Raw genomic sequence first — 17,465 nt, 5'->3', positions numbered from 1 at the left:
GAGCAGTCATCAGCATTTTCCCATCTCTGCAGCTCACACCTCAGGACTGAGGTGTGCTGTAGCCCAATGGGTGATTTGAAATCACCTTTGCAAAATTACGTCAGTAATAGAAATCTGACATAGTTGTCTCCATCTTGCTTCTGACCTCCACGCTGTCTTTGGTCATTCCTGGGCAAAGGCCAAGCTGACTTTGGAAGGAATTTAGTTTATAGTTTACTTGAAAGCAAGGATAATAATAGTCCCTCCCTAAAACTAACCCACTCTTTCTTTGCTCAGGGACTGAAGACTGCCTTTCTAAGACTAATGAAAGGTCATAAGGATAAGGTTATGGGAGGAACCTGATCTCTGCTAAGATGTGGGCATAGTTTCCTTTTCTCTTCTTCTCTTCTTTTTTTTTTTTTTTTTAAATAAAGATGAGGTCTCACTATATTGCCCAGACTGGTCTCAAACTACTGGGCTCAAGCAATCTTCCTGCCTTGGCCTCCCAAAGTGCTGGGATTTCAACTATGAGACCCAAACCCAGCCAAGGCATGATTTCTATACTTCCTTACTGCTCAGGGGTCATGTGGCCAGAGGTCACAAGATTTGTGACTTTCCCAATTGTTCCTATAGATAACATCACTATTGTAGAACCTAAGATCGGTTTTTTTTTTTGAGATGTTTTTCAGAATGACCCCACCTGGACTCATGACTCATGACTCATGACTCAACTGGTCCTGTGGCCCCTCCCAAAGGTAGACTCATTGCGTGAGGATAGGTTTCCACATCCCTGTGATTTTATCCTCAACCAATTAGCAGCACCTATTCCTTAGCCCCCTACTCACCAAGTTGTCCATAAAAACCCTAACCTCTGAGCCTTCAGGGAGACTGATATAAATGATCACTCCAGTTCTCCCGCATGAGCTAGCCTCACATCGAACTCTTTCTCTACAGCAGAAGAAAGAAAGAAATTATTTCATGAAATACAGCTATTAACAATTAAATTAGGCCCCTCTCTATGCACTAATGTGGAACAGCAGCATATCTTATTTAAAATGCACACACAAAAGCCAACATTATGTAAGATATGCTACCAGGTGGGTTTTGAAAAAGGATGTGTGTTTATATGTAAATGCATAGAATGTCTCTGGACAGATAAACAAAAAATTGGTCACTGTGTTTGCCTCCAGGGAAGAGAATTGGATGACTGAGGTCATGAGGGTAGGAGTTAGGCATATTTTTCATTATATATTCTCTTGAACATCTTATGTTTGGGACTTTTCGCATACATTACTTATACAAAACCTTTTTTTTTTTTTTTTTTTTTTTTTTTTTTGTAGAGACAAGGTTTTGATATGTTACCCAGGCTAGTCTTGAACTCCTGGGCTCAAGTGATCCTCTTGCCTTGGCCACCCAAAGTGCTGAGATTACAGGCATGAGCCACCATGCACAGATGATAATCATTATTTTAAGATTTTTTCTAGTCATATTTTTAAGATTTTTTCTAGTTTGGAAAGCTGTTTTTTAAAAAAATATATAAACGTGTGTTACAGATAGAGCTTCTTGATAAAGCAATCATCTGACTATAAAGTGATAAGTTCAAGGTTAATTATACAATTACTGCCTCACTGATATCCAAAAAAACATTAGAAAGGGTGTGACATCCTGACATTAAAAGTTGATTTATTTCCTCCTGTGCTTTGCTCTCCAAGTAATGTTGGGAATTATGACTACAGTTATTGAAAATATGCCAGATACTGTCACACACAACTTGGAGGGAATCTAAACTAGCCATACCCTCCCACAGCTGGCTGAGGACTCAGTATTTGCTATAAGCAACAGCGGCAAATAAAATCAATCCTTTTTTTTTTTTTCTTAGATGGAATCTCACTCTGTCGCCCAGGCTGGAGGGCAGTGGCACAATCTCAGCTCACTGCAACCTCCCGCTCCCAGATTCAAGCAATTGTCTGCCTCAGCCTCCCGAGTAGCTGGAATTACAGGCACCTGCCACCGTGCCTGGCTAATTTTTAAATTTTTTTTAGTAGAGACGGGGTTTCACTATCTTGGCCAGGCTGGTCTTGAACTCCTGACTTTATGATCCACCTGCCTCGGCCTCCCAAAGTGTTGGGATTACAGGTGTGAGCCACCGCTCTGGTCAATCAATCCCATTTTAAAAATGCAATTCATGAGATATTTGCAGAAAAGGAAATTTGACAGTATGTTGGAATCTTTCTATAATGGAATTGGAAGAGAAGAGCAATAAATACCATTTGATCAGGCTTAGCCTTTCCTAGTTGTCAGTTTCTAGAACAGGATTCAACCCGTAGCTCATCTGAGTCCGTTTAACAAACTCTGTTGCAACATCATTACACAGAATCTACAAACACGAACTTCTATTCCTCTAGAGAAAGAGGAATTTTCAGCTGATTTTTTGATTATGAAGGAACCATCTGCTTCATCTGTAATATTCCAGAGCTTTTGTGAATGCATCCTCAGCCTCATGGTTGCTTCTTTTAGCTACGTTTATATTTTTTAGAAAGTAACAAGGTATTTACCCAGCGGTTGATCTGTAATTCACTCTTCAAGCCCTTTTGGGATAGCAGAAGGAACAGCAGTGAACTGCTCTGCAAAGCCTGCCCCATGACTTGCCAGTTTGAAATTTTTCCTGGCCTGCTTTTTAAACCTAAGTCAAACTCTGATGCTATCATAAGAGCCTGGGATGCAAATTTCAACTTGGCTCCATCTTCAGTCTAGCTACCTTTTCTTTCTTTCTTTCTTTTTTTTTTTTTTTTTTTTTTTGTGAGGCCGTCCCAAAAGGCAGAAGGCAGACAGGTTTATTGGGCAGCAACAGGGAAAATCAGCGGTTGGACTTGGCCACACACTCCAGCTCGTCCTTCTTCTTGATGGCATAGGAGTTGGAGGAGCCCTTGGCAGCATTGATGAGCTCATCTGCCAGGCACTCGGCAATGGTCTTGATGTTCCGGAAGGCAGCCTCAAGAGCGCCTTTGCACCGCGGCCAGATGACCTGATTCACACGGCGTAATGGGGACACGTCCACAGCCTGTCGTCTCACGGTCCTGGCTCGCCCAATGCATGTGCAGTCCTCCCGGGGACCACTGTTGATGATGGCGTTCACCAGGACCTGCAGAGGGTTGTCGCCTGTGAGCAGCTGGATGATCTCGAAGGCGTGCTTGACGATGCGCACGATCACGACCTTCTTGCGTTTGTTGCGGCCGTGCATCATCATGGAGTAAGTGAGGCGCTCTATGGGGCACTGAGCTTTGCGGAAGCGTTTGGTGGCATACTGCTCTGCACTGTGAGGCAGGTACTTGGCATACTTCTCCTTCACTGCAGTGTAATCCTGCAAGGAAGTGTCATAGATCTGCGCATCATTGGAGCTCCACTTCCCAAAGAGCTTGATGCCAGGGCTCTCTGCTACCACTGATGCTGCTGTCTTCCACTCGGTCATCCTGAGGGCACAGCCTGAGCATCTCTGTGGCTCGGCATGCACCACATGCCGCCCTGGCACAGACAGGAAGAGCCTGTCTAGCTATTAATACGTTCAATCATAGTAGTGGTTCAGAACCACCTAAGGAACTTCGGGGAAAATTCAGGTACGTGGGTCTTCCCTAATTTCGTGAGATATGAGGAGCCATGAGCAGATCAATGACGTGGAGAAAGTGGAAGAATAGTGATGTGAAGTACAGGTTGAGACTGACCAGTTGGAGAGAGGCCAGTTCATTCATGGCCCCTGGGCAGGTGCAGATATTGATCTTCCATCTGAGAGCAAGGGGAAGCCACTGGAGTCTGGGAGGGAGAGGAAAGACCACTCAGATCTGTGCTCGCTTTTAAATCAACCTGGTCACTGTGTGGGGACTTGATTGGAGGGGGATAAAAGTGGATGGGGGTAGCCCAGTTGGAAAGATTTTGTAATAATCCAGGCAGTTTGGTCTAGGAAAGCAGTGGTAGAGTAAAAGAGGAGTGGACAGATTGGAGGGCCATTTAGGAAGTGAAACCAGTTGAGAGATGTTGTTAATTGATTGGATAAAGATGTGAGGGGAAAAGGAGGTATCGAAAATAATTCTGAGGATTCTGACAAAGGCAGAAATTTAAACATCTGACTAGCCCTTCCTGGGTGATTTCTGGCGCTGGCTGAACTTGCCCTGCGACTTGGATGACAGCCATTCCTGGCAGTGTGTCATGAATCAGTGGTTTACCAGCATGATGTGTCCCAAAGGGGTGGCTGCTCACATCACCACAGCCTGAATCCCCAAGAATAATACAGTCATGGAACACTTCATGCCTCTTATTAGTGAGCAAATACAGTTTATAATTGTTAGCAGGGCATCTTATTTAGAAGCTCAATTACCACATGAAGTTTTATAGAAATAAAATTGACAAGGGCAAGTATTTATTTATAGAAATATTTTGCCAATGCTTAAAAAAATAAAAGCTACTGGCTGGGCACAGTGACTCACGTTCATAATCCCAGCACTTTGGGAGGCCGAGGCGGATCACGAGGTCAGGAGATCGAGACCATCCTGGCTAACACGGTGAAACCCTGTCTCTACTAAAAATACAAAAAATTAGCCAGGCATTGTGGCGGGCACCTGTATTCCCAGCCACTCAGGAGACTGAGGCAGGAGAATGGCATGAACCCGGGAGGCGGAGCTTGCAGTGAGCCCAGATCACGCCACTGCACTCCAGCCTGGGCGATGGAGACTCCATCTCAAAAAAATGAAAAAATAAGTAAATAAATAAATAACAGCTGCTTAGAAGTGCATCCTGGCTGGGTGCGGTCGCTCACGCTTGTAATCCCAGCATTTTGGGAGGCCAAGGCAGATGGATCACGAGGTCAGGAGTTCAAGACCAGCCTGGTCAAGATGGTGAAACCCCATCTCTACTAAAAAAAATACAAAAATTAGCTGGGTGTGGTGGCGGATATCTGTAATCCCAACTACTTGGGAGGCTGAGACAGAGAACTGCTTGAACCCAGGAGGCTGAGGTTGCAGTGAGCCGAGATCACACCACTACATTCCAGCCTGGATGACAGGGCATGACTCTATCTCAAAAAAAAAAAGTTTAGTTCAGTTATTTTACCATATACAGTGCAAATATATATATACAGTGAGTGTAGGTTTATGTGCTTGGGTAAAGGGTGTGTGCACCACAGACTTTTTAAATTTCTTTAAATAGAGACAGAGTCTTGCTATATTGCCTAGGCTGGTCTTGCTATGTTGCCCAGGTTGGTCTTGAACTCCTGACCCCAAGCAATCCTCCCACCTCAGCCTCCCAAAGTGCTGAGATTACAGGCATGAGCCATGGCACCCAGGCAGGTGCAGGCAATTTTGAGAATCTAATTGCTTTTTCCATGTTTTTCCTTCTTAATCCCTTAAAAGCAACACAATATCACTAGGATGTATACAGTTAAGAAAATGGTTCCGACCCAGTGTGGAGGCTCATGCCTGCAATCCCAGCACTTTGGGAGACTGAGGTGGGCGGATCATCTGGGGTCGGAAGTTTGAAACCAGCCTAACCAACATGGTGAAACCCCGTCTCTACTAAATATACAAAAATTAGCCGGGCGTGGTGGTGCATGCCTGTAATCCCAGCTACTTGGGAGGCTGAGGCAAGAGAATCACTTGAACCTGGGAGGCAGAGGTTGCAGTGAGCTGAGATTGCGCCACTGTACTCCAGCCTGGGCAACAAGAAACTCTGTCTCAAAAAAAAAAAAAAAAAGAAAATGGTTCTATCTTTACAAAATAAGTATTGTCATTTTTTTCTTTTTTCTTTTTTTTTGAAACTATGAATATAAGTGTGACTTTTAATGTGCAAATCTACACTCAATGCTCAGTTGATCCTATGTAGACTGGTACAGGATCTTCACTCTCTTGTTTACATGACTGATAAAAAAATTTCTGAGAAAGTCAAGCAGTTCGGTTGGTGATCTCTCAGTAGCAATCAATTGACAGGTCCAAACTCCAGAGGCTCTCCTCTGAACCAGCACCTTGGTCTCAGCAGGTGTTGGATAAATGTACATATGCCCTCTCTTCCAAGCCAGCACTCCTGAAACGAATGTTCCTTTTCAGAGGAGGCCATTGGAAAGAACTTGACAAAGAATTTGAGTCTTCCATCTTTCCTCCTCTTCTTCTCTTCTTGTTGAAATGGCCTTACCAGCAAACTGCTGCTAACGAGGTGGTTTATCTGGTTTTATTGCCCTTAATTTTATTACCTGCCCAATATAATCTTGGCAGGAACTCCCCTGCTTAGAGGCATGGTAAAGCTTTATGTCTAGGAAAGCCCCACCTAAGGAGTGTTTTTGCTTTCTTGGGTGTAGGCTCTAGGCCAGGCCTGCAGGCTGAGGTGCTGGCCCCGCTAACAACCTAATTTAGAAGCTCTAAACCATTCTATAATATTTTCTGGCCCAGGCAGAGGTATACACAATCCAAAGAACCAAGATTAAATGAATAACCAGAGGAAAGAGGCAAAGATCAAAGATCTGTTTCTCCACCTCCCAAGGTCATGAGAATCTCTACCCCAGGTTTTACTTGCCTTAGCGTCCACCCACTAAGAAGCCTGTGTGTGGGGAGAGACGTCAGTCATCTGGAGCCTTAGCTGAGGACTGAGCTCCAGCTAGAGCCCCTCACAAAAGTGAAGTCCAGCAATCGGGCTGAGAGTGGTGAGGTGGGAGGAGAAACAAGCAGGTGGGAAATGGAGGAAGTGGGGTTTAGTTTTCAGTGAGGAAGGGCAGAGCATTCCTTTGTCCTTCATCTGGTACTGGGCCCAATCTTGCTATTTCAGTTCTCTGAGGAAATCTCTCTCTTTTCCCCTCGCCCCTCCCCTGCAACCCTAGCTCACTGCATTTCTAGGAAGCAGGTTTGTCCCTTGCGACCCCAAGCCCTTTCTCACTGCCCACATCCACCAATCATGATCTCAGATACAGATGTCACTACCAGTTCAAAAGCCTGACGTTCCCACACCCACTGCCTTCTAAAACATTCTTCCTGATACCTTTTGTGTAAATGCCTGTAATAAAACACTTTTGGTGCTATGCCTTCTATGTTGGGGCCTGACTCGTGCAGCTCTTTCTCAACTACTCTTGGAAGATGTGCTTTCTCTTCCTTCTTTCCTCCCCCACCCTCACTTTCTGCTGCTGGTTTGACCACAGCTGGTTGCAGGCCAAGAAAATGTGGGTGGGCAGGTGCCAGGCCCCGGCTGCTGGAAGCCGCGGGAGGCCAGGGTGCGGAGTGTGGGGGCTGCAAGGGAAGGAGGGTGTAGCCCATAAACCTTCTCCAAGAGTTTGAGAGTATTTTGGTGGTGGTGGTGGTGGTGGTGTTTAATTGTGTGTTGAGAAAATGTAAAAATACTCATTCTGAGTAAGAACAAGATATGTTCCTTTTGGACTGCTCTCCAATATACATTATGAAGTGAAAATGCTCTGTGATAACGATTGGCAGTGTCTAATTCTTTGTGCTGTTTGTTTTCTTTTTTCTTTTTTTTTTGAGTTCTGGGATACATGTGCTGAACATGCAGGTTTATTACACAGGTATACGTGTGCGATGATAGTTTGCTGTACCTATCAACCTGTCATCTAGGTTTTAAGCCCCGCATGCATTAGGTATTTGTCCTAATGCTCTCCCTCCCCTTTCCCCCAATCCCTCGACAGGCCCCCGTGTGTGATGTTCCCCTCCCTGTGTCCACGTGTTCTCATTGTTCAATTCCCACTTATGAGTGAGAACATGCGGTGTTTGGCTTTCGGTTCCTGTGTTAGTTTGCTGAGAATGATAGTTTCCAGCTTCATCCATGTCCCTGCAAAGGACATGAAAGTGCTGTTTGTTTTCTAAGGATATGCGTGTATATATATATATACACACACACACACACACACACACTTTTATATGCATAAGACTTTTCTAGGAGGAGAAACAGAATTTTTTACAGTGATTGCCCCTAAGAATGAGTTGGGTGTGTGCTGTGGGTGGGGGAATTTGTGCTTTTTATGGTATATGCTTCTGTACTGTTTATTTTTTACTCTATCACATGTAGTGCCTTTATAATAAACAAGTCTAAAGATTTTAAAAAGAAATATTAATTCCCTGTCTTTCAGTGATTTACTCAGAATCATTAATAAGGTACTAAGAGGGAGGTGAGGCTGAATAATACAGTATAATTCCATCTTACCTTGTAGGTTAAACAACGTATAACAATACCATCCTGAATATTTATTACGCAAAATAGTAGTTGCCCTTGCTTTGTGTACTTTATTTAATACTTGTCAAAATCAAATAAGGTAGCTACTTTACAATCTTCATCTTACAAATCAGAAAACAGGCTTAGAGGAAGTCACATACCATTCACAAGGTCACACAGCTAGTTAATGAGGGGTTTGGGAACTGAGCACTTCATAAGGGCAGAGAACACATTGACCTCCTCCACCACTAAATCTCCAAGTCTTAGCAAAACCTCTAACACTTGGCAAGGGACACAAACATACTTGTTGAATAAATGAATAATAAGTATATTATTAAACATATACATATGCCCCTAACTACTATATTAAATTCAAAAACTGTACTTGGGCTGGTGCAGTGGCACACACCTGTAGTCCCTGCTACTCAAGAGGCTGAGGCAGGAGAATCACTTAAGCCCAGGATTTCAAGGCTGCAGTGAGCTATCATTGCATCAGCGCACTCCAGCCTGGGCAACAAATGATACCCCATCAAAAAAAAAAAAAAAAAAATTAGGCTGGGCGCGATGGCTCACGCCTGTAATCCCAGCACTTTGGGAGGCCATGGCAGGTGGATCACCTGAGGTCAGGAGTTCGAGACAAGCCTCCTAACATGGTGAAACCCCATCTCTACTAAAAATACAGACACTAGCCAGGCGTGGTGGCAGGTGCCTGTAATCCCAGCTACCTGGGGAGCCGAGACAGAAGAATCACTTGAACCCAGGAGGCGGAAGTTACAGTGAGCCGAGATGGTGCCATCACACTTCAGCCTGGGGGACAAGAGTGAGACTTCGTCTCAAAACAAAAAACAACAAAAAAAAAAATTAAAAATTTTAAAAAATGAAAAAAAGAAAGATAAAATAGTAAGTTATACTTAGGGCAGCCAAAAAGCACTTTCTCAGCAAGAGGTCCTGAATCTCAGTGGCACGAAAAAAGACCCAAAACCCAAGGTAAGCTTCACCTATTGGTTTCTGCTCTAAAACCTCAGCTTCATACTCCCCACTCACCTACAGGAGTGACTTTGTTCTACCAACCGACTTACTACCCTAGCACTTTATTCATTCATCAGATATACAGTGAGCATCTCCTAGGTACCTGACATTGAGGGTACTGCAGTGGTAAACATAGACAAGGTTACATTTTTTTTTTTTTTTTTAAGACAGAGTCTCGCTGTGTCACCCAGGCTGGAATGCAGTGGCGCGATCTCAGCTCACTGCAAGCTCCGCCCCTGGGTTCACGCCATTCTCCTGCCTCAGCCTCCCGAGTAGCTGGGGCTATAGGCACCCGCCACCACGCCCGGCTAATTTGTTTGTATTTTTAGTAGAGACGGGGTGTCACCGTGGTCTCGATCTCCTGACCTCGTAATCCACTCGCCTCGGCCTCCCAAAGAGCTGGGATTACAGGCGACAAGGTTACATTTTTTAACATTTTTCCTCTAGTTTTTGTCCAAATGGGAAAGACAATAAATAAATAAATAAATAAATAAATAAATAAATAAATAAGAAAACTATCAGGTTGTATTAGTACTTTAAAAAAACTAGGCTGGGTGCAGTGGCTCACACCTGTAATCCCAGCACTTTGGGATGCCAAGGCAGGCGGATCACCTGTGGTCAGGAGTTCAAGACCAGCCTAGCCAAATGGTGAAACTCCATCTCTACTGAAAAAACTACAAAAAAATTAGACGTGGTGGTGGGTCCCTATAATCCCAGCTACTCGGGAGGTTGAGGCAGGGGAATCGCTTGAACCCGAGAGGCGGAGGTTGCAGTGAGCTGAGAATGTACCATTGCACTACAGCCTGGGCAACAAGAGTGAAGCTCCATCTCAAAAAAAAAAAAACAACTATTTAAAATAGATGTCTTGTAGGGCATTGGTAAGGGGTTGTAGCCCCAGATGCTGGTATTAGTACTTCAAAACAAAACAAAAAAAAACAAGAACAAAAAAAAAAAATGGTGCCACAAATACCAATTATTTTTATGAAAAAAAGTAATTTTTTTTTTTTTTTTTTTTTTTTTTTTGAGGCAAAGTCTCACTTTCTTGCCCAGGCTGGAGTGCAGTGGTGCAATCTCAGCTTACTGCAGGTTCAAGTGATTCTCCTGCCTCAACCTCCCAAGTAGCTGGGATTACAGGTGCCCACCACCACACTTGGCCAGTTTTTGTGTTTTTAGTAGAGATGGGGTTTCACCGTGTTGGTCAGGCTGGTCTGGCACTTCTGACCTCAGGTGATCCACCAGCCTCGACCTCCCAAAGTACTGGGATTACAGGCATGACCCACCACTTGAACCCAGGAAGCAGAGGTTGCAGTGAGCCAAGATCACACCATTGCACTCCAGCCTGGGCAACAAGAGTGAAACTCTGTCTCAAAAAAAAAAAAAAAATTTCCTTTTAAATAAGTTATTGGATGCAAAAAGACTGATTCAGACCTTTACCTCACATCATAACCAAAAAGTTAACTCAAAATAAATCAGAGGCCTAAATGTAAGAGCTAAAAATAAACAACTTTTAGAAGAAAATATAGGAGAAAAATCTTTGTGAACTTGTGTTGGGCAGAAATTTTTGAGATACAACACCAAAAGCATAACCCTTAAAGAAAATAAAAAAACTGATAAATTGGACTTCATCAAAATTTCAAACTTGTGCTATAAAAGACATCATTAAGAAAGGGAAAAAAGGCCAAGTACAGTGGCTCACACCTGTAATCCCAGCACTTTGGGAGGCTAAGGCAGAAGAATCAGTTGAGCTCAGGAGTTTAAACCAGCCTGGACAACAAGGTGAGACCCTGTCTCTACAAAAAAATCAAAACGATAAAGATGAACTTTTTAGAAGGTAAAAAGACAAGCCATAGGCTGTGAGAGAATATTTTCAAATCATATATATGATCAAGAACCTGTATCCATAGTATATATAGAACTCTTACAGTTCAATAAGAGAAACATCCAATTAAAACGGACAAAATCCTTCTCCACTCCCACTGTTCCATTTGACTAGCCTAAAAAAAATAGGCAAAAGATTTGCATATACATTTTGCTGAATTACATAAATAGCTAATAAGCACATTAAAAAGATGCTTAACATTATTAATCTTTAGGGAAATTCACATTAAAACCATGTAAGATACTATTCACAACCACTAGAATGGCTATAATTTCAAAGTCATGCAGTAACATAAATTGACAAGAATATGGAGAAAGACACATACATTGTTGTGCCTTCATATATTTTAAGTGGTAAGATAAAATGATGCAGCCACTTTGGAAAACAAGGCAGTTTCTTAAAATGTTAAACATAAGTTTACTGCATTATCTGGCAATTCCATTCCCAGGTATCTAATGAAGGAAAATGGAAACATGATCACACAAAGACTTGAATGAACACCAATGTTCACAGCGGCATTATTCATAAGAACTGAAAAAGTGGGAACAATCCCATCAGCTGATAAATAAACAAAAAGCATATATCCACACATCAAAATACTGTTTCACAATAAAAGAATGAAATAGTGATACTTGCAACAATATAAATTAACCTCAACACCATTTATAATTGAAAGAAGCCAGTCACAAAAGACCACATAATGATGTGAGTTCATTTATATGAAATGCCCAGAATAGTCAAAATTATGGAGACAGAAAGGAAGTCAGTGGTCTCCTGGGGTTTGGAATAGGAACAAGGATTAACTGCAAATGATTAAGAGAGATCTTCTTGGGGTGAAGGCAAAGTTCTAAAACTGGATTATGGACACAGAGGAAAGACCAGTGAAGATACAGGGAGAAGACAGCCACGAGCCAACGAGAGAGGCCTCGGAAGAAACCAACCCTTCTGACACCTTGGTCTCAGACTTTCTGGCCTCCAGAATGTGAAGAAATAAATTTCAGTTGTTTAAGCCAAAAATTAAAAATAAAATTTAAAACCGGATTATGGTGATGGTTGTACAACTGGGTAAATTATTGAATTGTGTATTTAAAACTGGTGAAAGTTACAGTATGTTATTGTACCTCACTAAAGTCATTAAGAAAAAAGGAGGCTGGGCACAATGGCTCATACCTGTAATCCCAGCGCTTTGGGAGGCTGAGGTGGGAGGACAGCTTGAGCCCAGGAGTTCAAAACCAGCCTGGGCAGCATGGTGAAACCCCGTTTCTACAAAAATTAGCCAGGTGTGGTGGCTAGAACCTGTAGTCCCAGCTACTTGGGAGGTTGAGGAGGGAGGATCACTTGAGCCCAGGAAGCTGAGGCTGCAGTGAGCTGTGTTTGCACCACTGTACTCCAGCCTGGGTGACAGAGTGACCCTGTCTCAAAATAAGAAAAGAAACAAGAGAAAAAAGAAAAGAGAAAAAAGAAAGGAAAGAAAAAGAAAAGACGTTTGGGGGCTTTTGGCTTGATGTCTGATCTGCTTTTTCTATCGTCCTCCCCAGTGTATTTGGGTCAGCTTCCCCCCTGGTTTGAGTTTCTCCATCCCTGCCTCTGCCTCATCCTTCCACACACAGACCAGCTCTCTCCCCATGGTTTACTTTGTCCTTTGTTTTCCAGGCCCACCACCTTTTCTAGTCTGCCTCCTGGACTCTTCATTTCTTCCTGGACCTTCTTCCTAAGAGCAGAAATAGAGATAAAGATTCTCATTAGTTCCCTTTGGAGCCTGTGCAGCTGCCCAGGCCAGTGGAAGGTGTTGGAATCTGACTTCAGCACATTCCAGTCAACCCGAACCCTGTTAGGGAAGAATGAGCCCTTGCTCAATTAGGGGGAGTGTTTTATGGCCTGTTATTGTTACTCTTACATTGTCAGACTTTTGGAGGAAACAGAGGATCAATTATTTACAAAGTTGTGATGAAACTTCCACTAAAATACTTTCACACCTAAGGGGAAAGACCTATATATAAGCAAAGCTTTCACGGAATTTTTTAAAAATCATCTTCTATTTTAATTGTCATTTCTCTCAAACATTCTAATATTGGAGGGAAGAAAAGCTGTGTGAGAGGGAATTATTGGAACTTTTTAAAGAGTACTTAAATGGTATTTGATTATTTTTATCATTTTTTCTAGCTACAAATAGAAACATAAATGAAGAATACATTTATTTTAGTCTGATTTTTTTTAGCAGCCTATGGAAGGACTTTCATGAACAATCATAAATTTCCTTCAGTTTCAGAGCCCCTGCGTGAAAAGAACATTCCAGTCAGAGAGATTATAAGTGTTGGTAGTAATTACTTGAAACCCTGAGTCATTAGGCGCTATTAATTGTCTGAAATATAACCAGAAGAAAAATAAACATCAGAGAGGAAATCTAGCATGACTACAATTAACTTCAATTACAATCCTTCCATTCTATAGGAAAATCTCAGTGTTTCAAAATTGATTTCATTAACTTTTAAGTAACTTTTTAGTCATCTTTTGAGTAACTTTTTAGTTTAACCAGCTAGCAATCTTTGTTCTTTATTTAACTGGATGTGAGTCCAAAACTCCTTTTACCAGTGTTTTCAGATACCTTTTTTTTTAAAGTCAATGGTGTTTATGCAGTTAACCTTTAATGGGAAGCCACTCACGCAGAACACCTGCACAGGAACCAGCAACTCCAAATATCACTCCCAGGCAGAGCGCTGCGAAATGAGAGCCCACCACCAGGACCTCCCGTCTCATCTCAAAAACTTCTGAGTTTTCATCTGCTTGATGAACCTCTTCATCTCTTCGGATCACCTTGAACTCCACACACCCATACCCCAGGTCCTCAGTTCTTCCTGCACAAGGTAAACACACACATCCCTTTGTTTTGGATTCTGTCCAAATTTGAGACAATGGTAGTGATCACATTCCTCCTCTCCTCCATGCCACCACCCCACATCAACTAGAGTCCTGTGGGTCCCATCTCTGACACATCTCTCATCCCTGCTCTTTGTTTCTTCCTCTCTGCCGCTGCCCTATTTCCGGCAGTTGCTTCTTAAGCAGTCGTTGGCTTTACTTCCATCCACTGGACACGCTGCAAGATGGGGTCACCTTCACTGCACTGCTCAGACCATTTCACTCCCTGCCTTAAAATCTTCATGGAAGTTCTTTTGCCACTTGGTAAACAGGGTAAACCCCTGACATCCAAGATCTTCTTCAGAAGGGCGATGGACACAACCTGTTATGTTCTAGGGTTACCTTACATTAATCTACAGTATCTTTATAGTCCAATCAAGGTAGACCACATTCCATTTCCCAAGCAAGCCCCTGTGCATTTCTACATCCTGACTCTGCCTCTCCTACTCTGTCAACCACGTATATCTGCCAGCATTTACCTGCTTTGAATACCCTCCCCCAGGAAGCATTCCAGAGGAGTCTTTCTTGAGCAGGAAGTATATTCTAACCTCTCCTTTGTTCTTTTAGCAATGCGCAATGGACTTAAAACTCCCTTAGGCAATAGCATAATTTTCTATCTTTAAAGTTGTACCTTTTCTTCCTACAGAGACTGAAACCTCAAGAAGGGCAAACAACATGTTTTCTTCCTCTTTTGACATTACAGGCAATAACATATGGTGAAATGTGTGTTTTAGTGCCAGCAGGTTTGAATCCTCACTCTGCTACTTACTTGCTGAGTTACCTTGAGGAAACGACTTAACCTCTCTGAGCCTGTTTTTCTCATCTGTAAAATGGGAATACTATTAGCATTAGCCTTTAGAGGGAATTAAATTATTTAAGCTCCTTGAATAATATACATTAAAGGTATGCCCTTCAAAAGGCACTTGTGGCCAAGAGCAGTGGCTCACATCTATAATTCCAGTACCCTGGGCTCAAGTGAGGAGGAGGGCTCAAGAGACCCTCACACTTCAGCCTCCCAAGTAGCTGAGACTACAGCTGCACACCACCACACCTGGTTTTTTTTTTTTTTTTTTTGAGATGGGGTCTCACTCTGTCACCCAGACTGGAGTGCAGTGGCGTGATCTTGGCTCACTGCAACCCCTGCCTCCCAGGCTCAAGAGATTCTCCGACCTCAGTCTCCTGAGTAGCTGAGACTGCAGGCATGTGCCACCATGCCTGGCTAATTTTTGTATTTGTAGTAGAGACAGGGTTTGCCATGTTGCTCAGGCTGGCCTCGAACTCCTGAGATCAAGTGATCCGTCTGCCTCGGCATCCCAAAGTGTTAGGATTACATATGTGAGCCACCTTGCCTGGCCAAAAAAAAATTTTTTTTTTTTGTAGAGATGGGGCCTCACTATGTAGCCCAGGCTTATCTTAAACTCCTATCCTCAAGCAGTCTTCCTGCCTCGGCTTCCCAAATGCTGGGATCACAAGTGTGAGCCACCAAAGCTTGCTTTGTTTCATATTTTTAATAAGTGGGCCTCATGGTCATTGACTTGCAGCCATTGAAGTAACACCTGCCACAAAATTGACTGCAGTAGATGACATATATAGATATATGTGTCCTTTTTCCTGTACTCACTCAGTTTTCCTTTTGAAACAGTCAGGATTTGACCAGAACGAAGGGGAGAAATGAGACCAAAAAGGAAGTGTGGGTTAAGCTGCTCTTCAACTTTACAACACAGAAGAATCACCTCCAACCCTTTTCACCATGCCGAAGACCCAACAATGAGCATTAGAAATATTTGAGAAGTTCAGGGGTATGAAGCTGAAAAAAAAAAAAATAAGTTGGCCGGGCGCGGTGGCTCACGCCTGTAATCCCAGCACTTTGGAAGGCTGAGGCAGGCAGATCACGAGGTCAGGAGATCGAGACCAACCTGGCTAACATGGTGAAACCCCATTTCTACTAAAAATACAAAAAATTAGCCATGCATGGTGGCGGGCTCCTGCAGTCCCAGCTACGCAGGAGGCTGAGGCAGGAGAATGGCGTGAACTCGGGAGGCAGAGCTTGCAGTGAGCTGAGATCGCCACCGCACTCCAGCCTGGGCGACAGAGTGAGACTCCGTCTCAAAAAAAATAAACAAACAAACAAACAAACAAACAGTTCAGTAGAGTAGTGGGAATAACAGCCTATATGTGATAGCTGAAATTATGGTACCTCTCCAAAATGATTAAGGAAAAAGAAGCCCATAAACAATAGAGAATAGAAGGGATCTATCACCAAATTAGTAGAAGTAATAAAGAATTTCCAAAGCCAGGAGCAGTGGCTCACATCTCTAATCCCAGCACTTTGGGAAGCCGAGGCGGGCGGACTATGAGGTCGGGAGTTCGAGACCAGCCTGACCAACATGGTGAAACTGTCTCTACTAGAGATACAAAAAATTACCCAGACACTGGCGTGGTGGCATGCACCTGTAATCCCAACTACTCAGGAGGCTGAGGCAGGAGAATCGCTTGAGCCCGGGAGGCGGAGGTTGCAGTGAACTGAGATCACGCCATTGCACTCCAGCCTGGGTGACAGGGCGAGACTCCATCTCAAAAAAAAAAAAAAAAAAAAGAATTTCCAGATAATAATGCTAAAAATGCAGATCCAGAAATTCAGATTCAGAAAATGTGACATGCAGCCCAGAAATCCACACTTTTCACAATGTGCCTGAACATGATGTAGATCCATTTTAAGAAATAATAGTACATCTTTGTCTTGTTGTTTTGTTTGAGATGGAGTCTCGCTCTGTTGCCCAGGCTGGAGTGCAGTGGTGCAATCTCGGCTCACTGCAGCCTCCGTCTCCCAGGTTCAAGCAATTCTTCTGCCTCAGCCTCCCGAGTAGCTGGGACAATAGGCGTGCGCTGCCACACCCGGCTAACTTTTGTATTTTTAGTAGAGATGGGGTTTCACCATGTTGGCCAGGATGGTCTTGACCTCTTGACCTCATGATCCGCCTGCCTCGGCCTCCCAAAGTGCTGGGATTACAGGTGTGAGCCACCACATCCAGCCCCTGTATATCTTGTTTTATAAGCAAGCAAAACCCCAAAGAATGAAATGCTCAACTGAAGGTCTTTTGATATTCAGTTTCTCTTTTATGTTTCTAATAATGACCTTATTACATGAGAGGCAAGAAATTATCCTCTATTCCCTATTGTCTAACGACGGAGCTAACGCTAGAAGAAAGTCATGTTAATTAAATTAAACATCAGGATAATTTTAACTTATCCTTCCTTCATCACATCTGCACAATTCAAAACACAGCTCCAGGACAGGTGCAATGGCTCACGCCTATAATCCCAGCACTTTGGGAGGCCAAGGCGGGTGGATCACTTGAGGTCAGGAGTTGGAGACCAGCCTGGCCAACATGGTGAAACCCCATCTCTACTAAAAATACAAAAATTAACCAGGCTGGTGGTGTGCACCTACAATCCCAACTACTTGGGAGGC

At 43.2% G+C, this 17,465-nt stretch overlaps 1 protein-coding gene across 1 annotated transcript; it reads right to left on the bottom strand.

Moving 5' to 3' along the window:
- Positions 1-2,808: 2,808 nt before the first annotated feature.
- Positions 2,809-3,448, bottom strand: LOC103237018 (small ribosomal subunit protein uS7-like). Its single transcript, XM_038000355.2, has one exon. It carries the CDS (start codon positions 3,446-3,448, stop codon positions 2,837-2,839), a length of 612 nt encoding a protein of 203 aa, XP_037856283.1. The 3' UTR covers positions 2,809-2,836.
- Between the last annotated feature and the right edge of the window lie 14,017 nt (positions 3,449-17,465).

Source organism: Chlorocebus sabaeus, chromosome 8 (genome assembly GCF_047675955.1).
Source record: "Chlorocebus sabaeus isolate Y175 chromosome 8, mChlSab1.0.hap1, whole genome shotgun sequence".
Taxonomy (NCBI): Eukaryota; Metazoa; Chordata; class Mammalia; order Primates; family Cercopithecidae; genus Chlorocebus; species Chlorocebus sabaeus.
Note: the sequence above shows the minus strand (reverse complement) of the source record. Positions and strands in the feature narration are given on the sequence as shown.

Excerpts from the sequence above, each read along its gene's own strand:
- LOC103237018 (XM_038000355.2), bottom strand. The coding sequence starts at position 3,448 with ATGACCGAGTGGAAGACAGCAGCATCAGTGGTAGCAGAGAGCCCTGGC.